The sequence below is a fragment of the Rhinoderma darwinii genome, chromosome 5 (genome assembly GCF_050947455.1).
Source record: "Rhinoderma darwinii isolate aRhiDar2 chromosome 5, aRhiDar2.hap1, whole genome shotgun sequence".
Classification (NCBI taxonomy): Eukaryota; Metazoa; Chordata; class Amphibia; order Anura; family Rhinodermatidae; genus Rhinoderma; species Rhinoderma darwinii.
This window is the reverse complement of record NC_134691.1, coordinates 180,069,687-180,087,962: the sequence shown is the minus strand read 5'-3', so window position 1 is coordinate 180,087,962 and position 18,276 is coordinate 180,069,687. Positions and strand designations below refer to the sequence as shown.

General features: G+C 40.6%; 1 protein-coding gene across 1 annotated transcript in view; it reads right to left on the bottom strand.

Moving 5' to 3' along the window:
* The window catches only part of FBXL7 (F-box and leucine rich repeat protein 7), a 227,271-nt gene that overhangs the window by 129,232 nt on the left and 79,763 nt on the right, over positions 1–18,276 (bottom strand). The window contains exon 2 of the mRNA XM_075826761.1: positions 8,313–8,402. Coding sequence (XP_075682876.1) covers positions 8,313–8,402 — 90 coding nt within the window. The remainder of the gene's footprint in view (positions 1–8,312; positions 8,403–18,276) is intronic.

The following is an 18,276-nucleotide window of genomic DNA, read 5'->3' as shown; positions in this document are numbered from 1 at the left end:
AGGGTAACGAAACGTAAAAAAAATATTGACATGTCATAGTGACATGTCAAAAGATTTGATCGGTGGGGGTCCGAGTACTGAGACCCCGACCGATTTTTAAACGAAGCGGCAGAAGTGCTTGGATGAGTCCTGTGCTGCTTTGTTTCTGATCGCTCTTCTGCCGTTTCATTTTAGTGATCAGTGGGGGCTCAGTGCTCGGACTACAACTGATCAAAACTTCTAAAATGTCACTATGACATATCAAAAGTTTTTAGAAAGTTTAGTTAATTAGCCCTGGTCATGACTGGGGTAAACCATTATTAGCAGGATGTATTATATGTCAGAGTTGAGTGAAAAACAAATGCTTGAGTGAAATTTTTTATTACAAAGTTGCAATTTACAATAATATCTGTTCGGAAAATGTTTTTGCCTGGCCTGTGCTTATAGAAACTATTGCCAGTAGAGTCAGAGCCACAAACGTGGACAATCTTTAAACACCTAACTTCACTCTACTCCAACTTAAAATTCAGGTATGACTTCAAGCAAACCCAATACATGGATTTGTGTTGCAGGTTTTCTTCTGCACGGAAATGGTAAATATTACCAGTGGTGACAACATATTTATATGTCAATTCTGCTGACTCACTATTCTGTTACCACCACTAGCACTCCAGTCTGTAGACCCACAAAAAATGTCCCCATACATATGAGTTTACTAGACCACTGAGTAAAGTTGGCCATACACTGTTGAAATCAGGGTTCCCATCCGTATGTAAATTCCTGGACAGTTTGTAAAAATAGGAGACTTTTTTCCATAGATTTTTTTTTTATATAGAAGGAGTTTGTACAGATCATTGGGATTATAATTACCATAATTTTAGAGGTCACATTACATGCTCCTAATGTGTTCATATCAGTATTCTAAGGTATAGACTTCTCTTACTTATAATCATCATAAATTATTATGGTTTTCCAATTTGTCCGTAAAAAATTGTTGGCTGTCCGTGAAAAAAAATCAGGTTGGCAACCCTGATTGGGATTGGCCAACAATGGGGGGAAGCCTGACAGTCCCTGATGTCTGACAATGGATGAGGGTTGATGATTTCAACATGCCCGATCCTTTGTTTCCCTGGGTGATAATCAGCTGCCGACACTGACTGGCAATTACATCCCTCTTCTCTTCATTGACATAAACATCCATGTTTAGTTGATCCGAGCATGCATATGTTATGAAGGAAAGAGTTATCGTATGTGTATGACCTGCATTCGACTTTTAATATAACAAACTGAAATATGTATATAGAGAAGAAAAATTCTCTGGGTGCACATACTTTCTTATAATTCTGATCTATTTGCAATGCCACTTGTGCTACAATATGTGTGCACACTCATGCAAAAGTTAAACAAGCACCAATAAATCCACCCCAGTCCTTGCAATTCAATTTCAGCTATACTAGACCCAGAATAAACATCCTTTATCTGGTACTGCATACGTAATGTCAAATTTTGTCCTGCTATCATCTGCTGGTACTGATTTAGATAATCTGTATGGCGTATGTGTACTGAAAATATATCCTCTACTCTAGACAAGAAAAATAATAGCACTGCTGCATTAATATATGTGTCTTGGGAGAGGATTAATTAGATTTTGATTTCCTTCCCTGGTGTTTTCTTTAAAGCTTTTGGTCTGTTGTTAAAGCTGGACGGTGTGCAGAATGTAACATGATGTCTGTCAACTCAGTTACAATTGGTTAAACAGGCCACAACTTCAAATAAAATCACCATGAAAGATCTAAAGTTTTTTTTCTCTTCTGGCACATAGGAATGAAATATGTTTAAAGAAATATAAATTTGTCTGCTTAGGCCCTGTTCACATCACGCTAAATGTGTCCATTTGGCTCCATTAGCCTGTGTCCTTTTGGCCTTCGATGGGCTGGTATACGTCGGTATACCATTTTTTTTTGAGGATGGAATAACGTAGTATACTACGCTATTCCATCCTGAGGGATCCCGCAAAAAAAAAAAAAGTCTGGTATACGTTTTTTTTTACATGGGAGCCTATGTATGGCATTGGTCACAGGTATACATTAAACATACACGTTGGGGAGCTTTCCCAGGGCCGGAATCCCTGGGAGAGCGTCAGGTAGCACTTGGTCCGGGGATTCCGGCTCCAGGGGAGACCCTGATATCACTGTCCATGTATGTATGGACAGTGATGTCAAGGTCTTTCAATGATGGAGTTTCCAGACAAAGCACCGGTAGCGCTCTGGCCAAGCACTCCGGGACTAGAGAAGTTGCTAACGTCACTGTCCATATATGGACAGTGTCGTCAGGGGCTGCTCAAGCAGCAGAATCTGGCTCCGGCATCTCAAAGCCCCTGACATCACTGTCCATACTTGGACACTCACGTCAAGGGCTTTCCCAAGACAGGAGTCCCCGGCCAGAGCGCTTGCGATGCTCTGGCTGAGAACCCTATAGTTAAAAGCCCCTGACATCACTGTCCATATATGCAGTGACGTCAGGGGCTTCCCTGGGCTCAGTGCTTGAGTAGCACTGTGCCTGGGGATTTCGGGCAAAGTATCCCACCGTATGCCTATAACAGTTTTCTTGTTTTACCCAAACTGCATTTAATGATCAAACATCAACATTTAACAGAGATAGACTAACTGTGGCCAAAAGCCCACGGACGGGCCAGCACTGTTTGATAGGGGTATTTCAGCCAAAAATATTTATCCTCTATCAGGTGATAGATGTTAGATTAGTGGGGAACCAGGCGATACAGCAGTTTCCATACCCCTCATAGAGCTATATGGCGCAGACCTGTTCTAGTGAACATTGGAAGTCCCAGTGATTGGATAGGTGAAAAAAGTTAATGGCTGGAATATCCTTTAAAAAAAAACCTGGCTCTGTGACAGAACTCTTTAGATGAGATCATCAGTGTGATGCCGCCATAGAGGTATACTAGTAGTGAGTACAATTACATCCACTAAATAGCCCCAAACAAGTGGGCTGAAAGAAAGTACCTCCTACTTCTGTGGAGTCACATGGTGTATCACAGGTTCCCTCTCAGCAGCTCTGAAAATGATCTTGAGATGTATAATCTACAATTTCTCATCATAATCCTTTCCAATTCCAAGTATCAAAAAACTTGTCCAAAAATCAAAAGCCACAATGTGAGAGAATTATATGCCACAGTTGCTGCTCATAATATAGGTGGCAAGTATCAACAGTACACATTGTGACATACAGAGAAGTAACACCTACTCATCCATTTCTAGTCACCAGGAATATCAGTGATAACAGAGGGAACAGGTGTCCCCAAAAAACAAAGGATACCAAAATACAACCAAGTAATCGTTTCCCATAGATCACCTCCTCAGTGGGATACAAAACATAAGTAAACTCTCTTTTTAACCCCTACCCGCATGAGTAAGTAACTGTACGTCGTTGCGGGAGGTTACTTCCCGCACGAGGACGTATAGTTACTGAGTTGTTTCCGGTGCACACTGTCGGCAACAGTGTGCACCGGGAACTGGGAGGTCAGCTGTCGCTGACAGCTGACACTCCACTCTTGCCGGCCAGCGGTCCTTTGGAGCTGATTTAGTCTAATTAACCCCTTAAATTCGGCGATCAGTTGCAATTGCCGAATTTTAGGGGTTTCTAGCATATCGGCAGACCCCGGTCCGAAATCGCGAAGTTTGCCGATAGTTAGCATGGCAAACAGAAGCCAAACAATGGCTTTCGTGTCAACCTTCGGCTGGTCCCGATAGGCTTCCTGTCAGAGTGACAGGAAGTCACTGTGTCGTTCCCGATGCACACTGTCGGCGACAAGGTGTGCATCGGGAACTGGGAGATCAGCTGTCCCCGACAGCTGACACGCCAGTGTTGCCGATCAGCGACTCATCGCCGCTGATTTCGGCAGTTAACCCGTTAAATGTGGTGCTCGATTGCGATCGCCACATTTAGGGGGTTTGTAGCACATCAGCAGCCCCTATGCAATTCTGGGGGTTACTGATGCTTGTGATGGCATCCGGAGGCCAGGCAACGGCCTCCGGGTCTGCCATGTATGGAAGCCTATGAGGACCAGCCTCTGCCTGGTCCTCGAAGACTTACTGTCAGAGTGACTGTGATGTCACACTGACAGTTGGAATATGTTACACTACCTAGGTAGTGTAATGTATTCTAGCAGCGATCAGAGCTGCAGGTAAAAATAAAGTGTAAAAAGTAAAAAAAAGTTAATAAAAATGTTTTCTAAAAGTGTAAAAATAAAAATTTTTGTTTTCCTATAATAAGTCATTTATTATAGGAAAAGAATGAAAACGTTAAAAAAAAGTACATATATTTAGTATCACCGTGTTCGTAACGACCCAAACTATGAAACTATTATGTTATTTTTTCCGCACGGTGAACGCCGCAAACAAAATAAACGGAAAACTATGTCAGCATCGCTATTTTTTGGTCACCACCCCTCCCAAGTAATAGAATAAAAAATTATCAAAAAGTCGCATTTACCCCAAAATAGTACCAATAAAAACTACAACCCGTCCCGCAAAAAACAAGACCTCCAACAGCTTTTTTGACAAAAAAATAAAAAAGTTACGGCTCAGAATAGGGTGTCTCAGAAAATAAATAATTTTATAGAAACTTAATTTTATTGTTCAAACGCTGCAAAACTTTAAAAAAACTATAGACATATGGTATCACTGTAATCGTACAGACCCGCAGAATAAAGTAAAACGTAATTTATTGCGCACGGTGAACGCTGTAAGAAATAAAGAATTTAAAGCGCCATAATCGCTGTTTTTTGGTCACCTTAGCTCTAAAAAAGACCCTGTGGGGTCAAAATGCTCACTATACCCCTACAAAAATCCCTTGAGGGGTGTTGTTTCCAAAATAGGGTCACTTTTGGGGGGTTTCCACTGTTTTGGTCCTTCCAGGGCGTTGCAAACCCGACATGGCACTGAAAACCAATCCAGAAAAATCTGCATCCAAAATCCAAAAGGCGCTCCTTCCACTCTGAGCCCTGCTGTGGGTCCAAACAGCAGTTTATTACCACATATGGGATATTGCCATAATCGGGAAAAATTGCTTTACAAATGTTGGGGTGCTTTTTCTCCTTCGTTCCTTGTAAAAATGAAACAATTCTATGTTTCCACAGAAAAAAAGGTGATTTTCATCTTCACAGACTTATGCCACTAAATTCTGCAAAAAAAACTGTGGGGTCAAAATGCTAACTATACCCGTAGAAAAATGCCTTGAGGGGTGTAATTTCCAAAATGGGGTCACTTTTTGGGGGGTTTCGACTGTTTAGGTACCACAAGACCTCTTCAAACCTGACATGGTGCCTAAAATATATTCCTAAAAAAGGAGGCCCCAAAATCCACTAGGTGCTCCTTTGCTTCTGAGGTCGGTGCTTCAGTCCATTAGGACACTAGGGCCACATGTTGGATATTTCTAAAAACTGCAGAATCTGGGCAATAAATGTTGAGTGCATTTCTCTGGTAAAACCTTCTGTGTTACAGATTTTTTTTTTTTATTACAAATGAATTTCGTAAAAAAAAATTAAATTTGTAAATTTCACCTCTACTTTGCCTTACTTCCTGTGAAACACCTAAAGGGTTAAAATACTTTCTGAATGGGGTTTTGAATACCTTGAGGGGTGCAGTTTTCAAAATGGGGTGATTTATGGGGACTTTCTAATATAGAAGGCAATCAAAGCCACTTCAGAACTGAACTGGTCCCTGAAAAAATGGCCTATTGAAATTTTCTTGAAAATATGAGAAATTGCTGCTAAAGTTCTAAGCCTTGTAACATCCTAGAAAAATAAAAGGACGTGAAAAAAACGATGCAAACATAAAGTAGACATATGCGGGATGTTAACTAGTAACTATTTTGTGTGGTATTACTATTTGCTTTAAAAATGTGACGTTTTTCCACAAATAAATATTGAATTTATCAACCAAATTTTTTCACTAACATAAAGTACAATATGTCACGAGAAAACAATCTCAGAATCGTTTGGATAGGTAAAAGCATTCCAAAGTTATTACCACATAAAGCGACACATGTCAGATTTGAAAAAATCATCTGTGTCCACAAGGCCAAAACAGGCTGCATCCTAAAGGGGAAAATAGTCACATGTACAATCGAACTGTTGACATGATGGAGTTAGTGCATGCATTCGATAACCAAACACGGGTGGCATGTGGTTGTCTCTGATTTCGCCTCAGTAAGGGCACTGAGCATGCCAGGAATAGTTCCTGAGCATACGTAGTGTTGAGGGCCCGATGCTAAGCTTCATGTGTCCTTTTGGTTATTAGGTCTCAAATATATCTTTTTAAGTAGGTTTAATAAATATGAATGTTCTTAATATATATATATATATATATATATATATATATATATATATATATAAAAAGCCTTTGTGCTGTGATATATAGACATTTAGTGCAGTAAATGTCAGTCTTAAGAATGGATCATAAACCCTGTCTTAAATCAGAGTGTATTATGTTGTTTATCTTTATAATATATGATAATGAAGTCTTTTTTTCTATGGCAGCTGCATCAATGTAGTGTTTAAGGTCTCAAGTTACACCAACGTTAGCCGCAATTAACCAGATTGTAAATACATCCAATGGTGACAACAACAATGTAGCCAAGCAATTCATTATGTGGGTTTTTTGGATTGTTAGTAGAGGTATTTAGAAGGTCACTATAAAATGATTTCATCCCTTTCTATGCCAGCTCAGCACTAACAGAGAAGGGAGGAGGGGATAGTAGAGGGGAAAAAAATTAAATAAATAACATTCTTGAATTGTTTGAGAGCGAATCTGGCTGGACGCCACTATGATTCAGCCAATGAGCATACATATGGACCCATTCCACACTGCTATTTTCCCAAATTCCTAAAGTATTAGGATGGGACATAGTGTCTTACAATGCACTTTGTTCCTCCGAAAAGATAGAAGGAAAAAGAAAAGGATCAAACTTAAGAAATGTAGTTTATAACTACAACGTCAGTCCAGTGCAGCAGCCCAGGGTTGCAAATTCAAGAATGGGAAGAGTTGAGCTGGTTCTTTTGTTACCAGGAAAAAAAGTTCATTCTTACCGTGGCTGGAATTTACATAGGGAAGCAGGGTCAGGAGTATGGCAGAGTCTTGTCTTACACACTTAACCTTTTCAAGTGCGTCTACTGTACATTGAACAGTGGTTGTAAACCTAGAGCTCTTTCTTAAGTTTGGAATCTATTACTTATATTTATATATGTATTGAAAAAACTTTCTCCAGTTGTTTACAGCATTAAAGGGATTTTCACACTAACAACATCTATCACCTATCCATAACACAAATAAATAAATGTTAGATTGCTGTAGGCCCCACCATAGTGACCACCACCTTAATCTAGAGCGGGGGACCCAAATCCAACATTCCTCCTCACCCGTACATCTGCGGTGAGGAGGAATTGGGTGGGTTAGCGCTCCATAAAACTCTATGGGAAATGTGGAAACAGAAGAGCAAAAATAATTGTTCATGTGGACACTGCTCTTAGCTAATGTATCTGGCCTACACTGTGTTGTGATTTGTGTTGTATGCGTCATTGTCTTAATGGACCTAAATGTTTTACTGGGAAAAATAATGGCCCTATATAAATAATAATAAAATGTAATAAAATTGGTTATAACATAATATTGTTACCCATTTTTGTATGTACGGTATTTAGAAAAGTGGAGGGGAACTACTACATTCTGTACAACCTGGCAGAATTCAGCAATGCGCACATATCCCCCAAAGAGACATGTGCCGTATTGAAGAATATAGCACAAACTTCACTGTAACTACACACGGTACGCTGGTATTAGTAAAACTTAGCGATACCAATGATGAATGTAGTGTAAGTAAAATAATAGCGACAGAAAAGAAACAACATCCACACAGAATTGCCCATACTTTTGTGCCAACTATACAAAATAATTTTGCCAGCAACATAGCAGAGCCCACCTAGTAGTTACCACTTTATCAGTGCCCCTACACCAGACACATTACCCCTATAATAAAACACTACTGTATTGTCTCTTTCATGGTCATGCACTAATGTCTACTCCACAACAGGAACTTACGTTGAGCTGCCGCAGCCACACAAATATAACTATTCTAGATGCTTCTTAAAATATTACAGCAAAATATATTAATAAACTTTCATAAACCAATAAAATATTTTGATCAATTCTTTAGACTTCTTCATGAATACAACAGTGACACACTGCCAATATAGACGGCGAGGCTTGACTCCCAGGGCTGGCTATAGCAGATAATTATGAGGACCAGATGTGTACCTTCACTAGTAGCCACATTCTTGAGGGCTTTAGTCGGCGTGTGATCTGTACTTGAACTCACGTCGGATGAGATGCTTGAGCTGCCTTTGCCTGAAATAAAAAATAAAAAAAGCGATAATAAAATAAGAGCCACAGGACATACTGCACAAGCATAATGTATTAGGTGTATGTGCTGCATTTTTAGCTTTAAAATTAGTAATATTATTGCAGTTAATAACAAACAGTGTGTCCAAATTATGTTTTAAACCTTTTCGTTTTATTCCATTTTATCTTTTCATCTGTCTCTAAAGGCCCCCGAGTGCTTCACTACCCAGTAAGCTTTTTGCATCATTAGCATTTTTTTTTGATCAGGTTATGCAATGTATATAGTCCGCTCTGGCTACGTTTTTATTTTTTCTGGACAACCTCTCCAGAAATCACAAATAGTAAAAAAAAAATTACGGATAAATTGGTAGACCGAACTGATTAATAAAGATAAGTGATAAATGTCTATAGCATTAATACAAATATGAATACATTATCAGCATTCACCGTGGACTGTAAAATGATGATAACTACAATCACAATAACCCACATCGGCTCCTCCAGTTTCAAAATAATCAATTTCTTTTTACAGACAATGGAAAATATCTCCTATTTTTATGGACTGTCCATGAATTTACGGATGGTTTGCAACCCTGAGTCTGACAGACCCAACCCGTCCATGTAATTAATTTAAATAGGAACCATGTAATCAGGGCCGCCCTTAGGGGTGTGCGACCTGTGCCGTTGCACAGGGTGCATCATTCCAGCAGGTGGAAGGGGGCGCTGTGCTGGCTCCCTTCCCCTGCTTGTTTCAGAAGTGCCCGGGCCCAGCGACTCAGCAACCACCTTTCCGCCCGGGCGCTTCTTTACTCACTGGCGTTGCTACCGCTATAGCAGCTGCTAGTGGCGACACCGGGCATGAGGGCGCCAGTGATGCCAGTCGGAATGGGCCCCCCCATGGCCGGTGGTGCCACTGCTCTCCTTGCTCTGCTATCTACTAGCGACATTGTCGCTCCCTGAAGGAGCGGAATCCCCCTATGGCCGGGGATTCCACTCCTGGACGGAGTACTTGTTGTCTCTGTCCATATATGGACAGAGACATAAAGCGGAGCACTCCAGGAGCGGAATCTCCGGCCAGAGGGGGATTCCGCTCCTTCAGGGAGCTACAGTGGCGCTATCTACAGGAAGGGGGCGGTGCTATCTACAAGGGGGCTGTGTGGCACTACCTACAAGGGGGCTATGTGGCACTACCTACAGAGGGCTGTGTGGCACTACCTACACGGGGCTGTGTGGCACTGCCTACATGGGGCTGTGTGGCACTACCTACAAGGGGGCTGTGTGGCACTACCTACAAGGTGGCTGAGTGGCACTACCTACAAGGGGGCTGTGTGGCACTACCTACAAGGGGCTGTGTGGCACTATCTACAGGAGGAATTTGTGAGTGGTGGGCTGATGGTCATTTTACTGTGAGTGGGGGCTGATGGTCATTTTACTGTGAGTGGGGGCTGATGGTCATTTTACTGTGAGTGGCGGGCTGATGGTCATTTTACTGTGTGGGGGGCTGATGGTCATTTTACTGTGAGTGGGGGCTGATGGTCATTTTACTGTGAGTGGGGGCTGATGGTCATTTTACTGTGAGTGGGGGCTGATGGTCATTTTACTGTGAGTGGGGGGCTGATGGTCATTTTACTTTGAGTGGGGGCTGATGGTTATTCTACTTTGAGTGGAGAGGCTGATGGTAATTTTACTGTGAGTAGAGGGATGATGGTCTTCAAGTGGTTTCCACCTCTGACCTCCAATTGAAATTAATAGGAGGCAGAAAATACCTGCGGCGCTGGTTTGGTGCTTTTTCCCCTACGGCTTAAAAAAAAAACAAATAGAAAAGGTCAAACAACGCTGTCAATTCAAAATCTGCTTCAGTGCTACGAGTGTAGTGCTTGTTTTTAGCAGTTTTCTGACTTCCTCTAAACAATTTTTGATAGGGGTGCCCTGAGGAAACTTTATTTTTCAAGTGGTGCATCGAGTCTGAAAAGGTTGGGAAACTCTGTACTAGGATACAGGATCGCGCCGGCCTACGCAAGGATCTCGTCATGGAGCAGCTCAGTGCGTCGTGTGAACGGGGCCTAGGTGAGTCAAAACATTTTTGGGGGGGCACTGCCTACAAGGGGAGGTGGGGGGTCTGTATGGCATGGTCTACATGAGGAAGGTGGGGGGCTGTATGAGACGATCTACAAGGGGGAGGTGGAGGGCTGTATAGCACTGTCTACATGAGGGAGGTGGGGGGCTGTATTGCACTGTCTACAAGGGGGAGGTGGGGGGCTGTATGGCACTGTCTACAAGGAGGTGGTATCGGGCTGTATGGCACTGTCTACATGAGGGAGGCGGGGGGCTGTATGGCATGATCTACAAGGGGGAGGTGGGGGATGTATGGCACTGTCTACAAGGGTGAGCTGGGGGTCTGATGGCAAGATGTACAAGATGGAGGTGGGGGTATATGGCACCGTCTACAGGAAGGCTGTATGGCACAATCTACAGGGAGGCACTATCTACAAAGGGGTTCTGTGTGTGGCAGCCAGGGGAGGGGGGCATTATATTATGTGGGGGCCACTAAGCAGACATTATACTGTGTAGGGGTACTACAGAGGGCAATATACTGTGTGTGTCACTTAGGAGGCATAACCTGTGTGGGCACAATTAGAGGACAAAATACTGTGTCCTTGAAGGGGTTATAATATATTATTAAATATTAATATTATACTGTATGGGGGGCACTAAAGGGGCATTATACTGTGGGGGGCACTATATAGGGCATTATACTGTGGGGGCATTATACTTTTTTGCAGAGCCATTTTTTTATGATGGGGTGGGGCGCTGAAAGATAATTTTGCACGGGCGCTATATATCCTAAGGCCGGCCCTGCATGTAATATTGCATTGCGGCTGCTGTGAAGAAGCTGTATGGCTTGAAGGAACTTCTCCCGATGATAACAGCTAATCATAAGGGTTTCAGAAGACGGACCTGCGGCAATCATCAGTGTTACATAGACATGTGCACTATATATACTCGTGGTTTTATCTAAAATTGATTGACCTAATATAAAGCATTTGTGACTAAAGTAAAATATATATAAAAGCTGAGAATATATTAAAAAAAATATATACAAATATCAGACGGTTAGTCCACCATGAACCATATAATTACTGAATTCAGAACACTGGGTGGTCATGTTAAGACCCCTTCTGACCAATATGACATAACTGCCTCCTGAGTACTTTGAACCTTATAAGCGCTGTAAATTATAAAAACAGAAGAGTCCAACTACTGTCAGACATGGTTTCTGCTGGAATGCATAAAGTTCAACTGTACAGTCATACATGCTTTAATAAGGGCTCAAACTGTTAAGCAAATAGTTCAGGTGGAGGTAAAATTACGGCTACGCAATCTCATTTAACATGTTCCCCACTACTCAGAGATCCGATGCCTCCATTATATAGATTTCTTCATCTACACCTCAAAGTTCGGACTACTTTTTATGGATGGATTTCCTGACTACTTGGTGCTTTACTAAAATGAATTTTAATGTATGTTTAGTTTGACCAAGTAAGTGCATCTAAAGCAAAGGTCATTGAGCACCCTAGCCTTGGATAAATCAGATGAGAAAAGAGGCAGATGCCATGAAATCCAATAGACATCTGTACGTGTTCATGTCCAAGTCATCTTACAGTATGTTAAAGAGGCTCTGTCACCAGTTTATAACTGCCTTATCTTCTACCTAATCTAATAGGCGCTTTAATGTAGATGAGTAATGTGATTTGTTTGTTTTTTTAAAACGTTATTTTTGACAAAGTTATGAGCATTTTAAGTGTTATGCAAATTTGTTCTTAATGCCCAAGTTGGCATTTTTTTACTTTTCACCAAGTGGGCATTGCAAAGAGAAGTGTATGACGTTGACCAATCAGCGTCATACACTTCTCTTCATTTATGTTCAGCTGTACACACAGCACAGCGTGATCTTGCGAGATCACGCAGTGCTGTCACTTACTCCCACATTAACTTTACCGGAGTGTCAGGAGAATGAAAAGACATCGCCTCCTGGCTGGAGGCGATGTCTTTTCATTCTCCCGACACTCCAGTAAAGTTACTGTGGGTGTGACACCACAATGTGATCTTGTGGGATCATGTCGTGCTGTCACTTACTTCTGGGACCTGCACCTATCTTCAAAACAGGATTCGCCGACCCCGGTTCCGTCTGTGCGCGGCTTTCTTTATTTCTATAGGAGTTACGGAAACAACCATGCAAGCCATGTAATGCAAAAGCAGTGTAAATGTAAATTTCAGCCATGTAATAAAATACATATGCTATAAGATTAGGTATGGAACAGCCTAAGTTATAACTTAAATCAATAGCCAACTAAAGGATTATAAAAAAGCTTATAAAAAAGCAAACTGTTTATATGTTACCAACACAATACCCAAAAGCTTTCGTGGTGGATTGTGAGCATTTGTAACAGCGAGAGCAACATAAAAAACAACTATAAATTCTAGTAATTTTTATGTTTTCCTTGACTTCATAGAAGATGTTGTAAAGATATTACACATCCATAGCCTTATATACCAATATCTATAAAGATCTAATAGAGTAGTGTTTAACAATGAGCGTACAAAGGCATCCCAACCATGTCGTTTTTGCTGGGCTGTATAACACGTATGGCCTCTGGAAGACTTTACAAATAGAAGATAAAATACAGACTAAGCAGAGGTGTCCACTTAAGCAAACTGACACATTCTAAACGCTTATCTCCTGGTGAGCGTACGGTCAGAGAGTCTGTTTATTAAGGAGTCATATATTCCCAGGTTCAATGGACCATTTAGTCAGTTAATGATGCAACAAAATAGTCATGTGTGGAACATAAATCTAGGAGAACACCGATGTGTTGAGTAAAAATAGCTTAAATTCCTTTGTGAATAGACCGCACAGGCATCACACCATGAATATTTATGTACCTCTGGAAGATTGAGATTTTATTTAAGAATTTCACAGCACCCTTAGCATGAAAAAGTTGTCATTGTTGTTAACAATGTTCCAAATAATTTCTTTAACCTGATAACCTGTAATTCAACTTTGAATAGCTCTTACCAATAAATTCAACTATATTTTAATGCATAACTATATAAATCAGTCGAGCATTAATATTTCCATAATGTGAATGTTCATGTGTTACCAGAATAATTGGTTTACTATTAAGTATTATAGAGTTAATCCTAACCACAATGCTGTATACTGTGTTTACTTCTGATGAAAATGTAATTTTTAATTTCCTTTACAGTGTGGACCTACTTTTAACATCATTTTAATTTACATCTTTATAATAGTTAATATAGAATGTTGATAAACTTGTTATAGCATGTGTTATATCTTAATTGGATTTGGAGCTGCATTCAGATTTCTGATGGTTGTGATAAGAATGAGTCAATAGTTTGTCAACAACCACATCCCTTATAGCTTAGGCTTCTTTCACATCTGCGTCTGGGTTCCGTTCATGGGTTCCATCGGACCTTTCCGTCAGGGGAACCCATGAGCAGGAACAAAACAGAAACAAACTGTCACCGTTCTGTAAGTTTTGCGTTGTTTTGATGGAATCAATAGCGCAGTCGACCTATTAGTAACGTTTCCGTCACCATTGAGATCTCTGATATAGAGTGCTATTATCCATACCTTTAATTGTTGCTATTTATGTTGCTGTTTCATTTTCCTGTGACTAGGATGTGGGGTCCCACCTCATTTTGCTATGGTGCCCTATGAATTCTAGTTATATCCCTGAGCATATAATACTGTTAGAATCAGGGAAAACAAGTGAGTAAAGCAATGTATTTTCAAAGCTAAACAGCTTTTTATGTGTTTTATATATAGACTTTAACTTTACAATGTTGTTGAAAGTTACATTTACACTTCAACGGGAGTATTATATGCACACAAACACACATATATCTATATATCTATATACATATATAGATATATAGATATAATGTATGTATATACACACACACACACACACACACACACACACTCCTCAACATTGAAATTGCAACGCCATGAAGGGTAAGCTGTAAAGTTATGAAAATCGAGGAGGTAGCAGGTATCGCTAAGATCTGCAAAGGGTCACATTTTCAAGCACCGAGCTCAAATCTGTGGCATTTGGGAGGAGCATTATATGCCAGATACAAAGCAAAGTTATTTAGCTACATAAAAGCTAAAAACTCGGAACAAGTGGTGTGGGATGATTGTGCTGTGCCTCCTGTTGGTCGATCTGCCTGTTATTGCCACTTGTCGCAAACTGAGAGGGACAGAATCCTTGAACTGAGAAACCTAGGTTGATCACTCCGGCAGATCGCTACGCGCCTATGCCGAGGTGTCAGCACTGTTCAACTTTGCATGTTCTGGAGGTTGGGAGAGCAACAACGAACGTAAATGTCAGCAAGAGGTGCGCAGAGGCGAACCTCTGGACGGACGGATCATCTGATTGGAAGAATGGCGCGTAGTAATCCATTCTGTACTGCAAGTGAAATTGGAAGTGACATCCCAAGCCTAGGGCAGCAACCAGTGTTGACAAAAACCATCTGAAGGGGTTTGCACGACATTGGACTGCGAGCCAGACGTCCAGCAACACGGACCACATGCTTCCCTTGACCACAGGCTATCATGGTGCACAGCAAGACGGAAATGGAGGCTGGAATTGAGGTCTATTTTCTTCAGCGATAAGTCACGCTTTTGTCTTGGACGCAATGACAGCCGGAGATTGGTCTGGACGAAATGGGCAATGCATGAAGAGGCCTTCACAAAGGTATGTCACAATGGTCCTACTCCTGGGATTATGGAAAAGTGTGACATGATGTAGGGTAGCCGACCCCTCTAGTCTTCATTTCAGGTACACTAACAGCTCAGCATTACATTAATTTGAAACCAGTGGTACGGCCATTTATCCAAAGTGTCCCAGAAGCCATTTTTCTACAGGACAATGCCAGGCCGCATGTTGCTCGTGCTACTGTGAGTGGCCTGCATGGCCTAAACGGGCTAACATGGCCTGCAGCGTCTCCAAACGTAACTCCCATCTAGCACATCTGGGACAATATTGGTCGGCAATTGCAAATGGACCTCATTGAGAGCATGTCAAGGCGTGTAAGTGTGTGTATTTTTGCACGTGGCGCTCATACTCGATACTGAATAAATCAAGATGATTGGAATAGTTTGTTTCATTTTTTTATCATTTGCATATCATTTAACATGTCTATCAATCATGTAAGTTCCGCAATTCCAAAAATGTTCCTTATTGGTGTTGCAATATCAATGTTGAGGATTGTATATATACAGTTAGGTCCAGAATTATTTGGACAGTGACAAATTGTAGATGTTTACCAAAACATATAAAATATACAGTTATATAATAAATATGGGTTTAAAGTGCAGACTCTCAGCTTTAATTTGAGGGTATTCACATCCTAATTTGAGGAAGGGTTTAGGAGTTACAGCTCTTTAATATGTAGCTGCCTCATTTTCAAGGGATCAAAGGTAATTGGACAATTATCTCAAAAACTATGTAATGGGCTACGAGGGCTGTTCCCTCGTTATTCCATCATCAATTAAGCAGGTAAAAGGTCTGGAGTTGATTCCAGGTGTGGCATTTGCATTTTAAAGCTGTTGCTGCGAACCCACAACATGAGGTCAATGGAGCTATCAATGCAAGTGAAACAGAACATCGTTAGGCTGAAAATAATAAAGAAATCCATCAGAGAGATAGCACAAATGTTAGGAGTGGCCAAATCAACAGTTTGGTACATTCTTGAAAAAAAAAGAGCGCACTGGTGATCTCGTGAACTCCAAAAGGCCTGGACGTCCACGGAAGACAACAGTGGTGGATGATCGGAGAATCCTTTCCATGGTGAAGAAAAAACCCTTCTCTACATCTACCCAAGTGAAGAACACTCTCCTGGAAGTAGGTGTATCAGTATCTAAGTCTAACATAAAGAGAAGACTTCATGAGTGCAAATACAGAGGGTTCACCACAAGGTGCAAACCACTAATCCACCTCAAAAATAGAAAGGCCAGATTAGACTTTGCCAAACAACATCTAAAGAAGCCAGCCCAGTTATGGAACAGTATTCTTTGGACAGATGAAACTAAGATCAACCTGTACCAGAATGATGGGACAAAGAAAGTATGGAGAAGGCTTGGAACGGCTCATGATCCAAAGCACACCACATTCTCTGTAAAACATGGTGGAGGCAGTGTGATGGCATGGGCATGCATGGCTGTCAAAGGCACTGGGTCACTAGTGTTTATTGGTGATGTGACTGAAGACAGAAGCAGCCGGATGAATTCTGAAGTGTTCAGGGATATACTTTCTGCTCAGATTCAACCAAATGCAGCAAGGCTGATTGGACGTCGCTTCACAGTACAGATGGACAATGACCCAAAACATACTGTGAAAACAACCCAGGAGTTTTTTAAGGCAAAGAAGTGGAATATTCTGCAATGGCCAAGTCTATGACCAGATCTCAACCCGATCGAACATGCATTTCACTTGCTTAAGACAAAACTTAAGGCAGAAAGACCGATAAACAAGCAACAACTGGAGACAGCTGCAGTAAAGGCCTGGCAAATCATCACGAAGGAGGAAACCCAGCGTTTGGTGATGTCCATGGGTTCCAGACTTCAGCCAGTCATTGCCTGCAAAGGATTCTCTACAAAGTAATAAAAAAGAAATTTTATTTGTGGTAATGTTAATTTGGCCAATTACTTTTGAGCCCCTGAAATGAGGAGGCTGTGTAGAAAAATGGTTGCAATTCCTAAACGTTTCACAGGATATTTTTGTTCAACCCCTTGAATTAAACCTGAAATTCTACACTTTAATTGCATCTCAGTTGTTTCATTTCAAATCCAATGTGGTGGCACGCAGAGCCCAAATCATGAAGATTGGGTCACTGTCATACAAACATATACACTCATAGTCATAAGACTTAGAATTAACCAAGTACTAAGCATCAGTTAGAAAATGTTTATAAGGAGCAAAGCCTGTCCAATTTATATGTCCACATTTTATTGAAGCGAAAAAGTATAATGAAGAGCTAAAGTGTTGCAGAATGTGCTTGTTCTTATAATATTATGTTCTTATAAATCAAATAAATGAAAGAGTGAAACGGGAGATATTTTTTAATGCGGACAGGGTAAAAATAGACTAAAGAATGCGCAAAACAGGTAATAAAGATATGTTTGACTGTGTAGTCATCAGATTGTAAAATATATAGCAGAGCATGTGTTTTTTCCATGAAGGCCGAGTAAGGAAGTCCCATACAATCTTAAAAGGATAAAAATGTGTAATTATTTTTTCTTGTTATATAATATTCATAATAAAATGGTAACATTTTTGGTGACTTAAATAAGTATGTAGCCAGAGGAATGCTCAGCGGAGACTCCCTGGCCTGCTATTCCCATCACGCATTCTTTGTGTTTTATCTGCGATGTCTTATTCTGATCTTGCCCAAATACATTCTGTAGTTCTAACCATGCTTTAATACAGTAGGTTACCAGAAAACTTACTGTAATTTACAGAAGACTGGCATGCAACCACTCTTGTTTAGGTTTTGAAATATTTGAATACAATACTGAATTTCACTGAAGGTTTTTATTTAGTAATCTAGCATTTTATTTATTGGTCACCCCATTTTTGAATCATATACAGTGAAGGAAATAAGTATTTGATCCCTTGCTGATTTTGTAAGTTTGCCCACTGTCAAAGACATGAACAGTCTAGAATTTTTAGGCTAGGTTAATTTTACCAGTGAGAGATAGATTATATAAAAAAATAAAAATGAAAATCACATAGTCAAAAAAATATATATTTATTTGCATTGTGCACAGAGAAATAAGTATTTGATCCCTTTG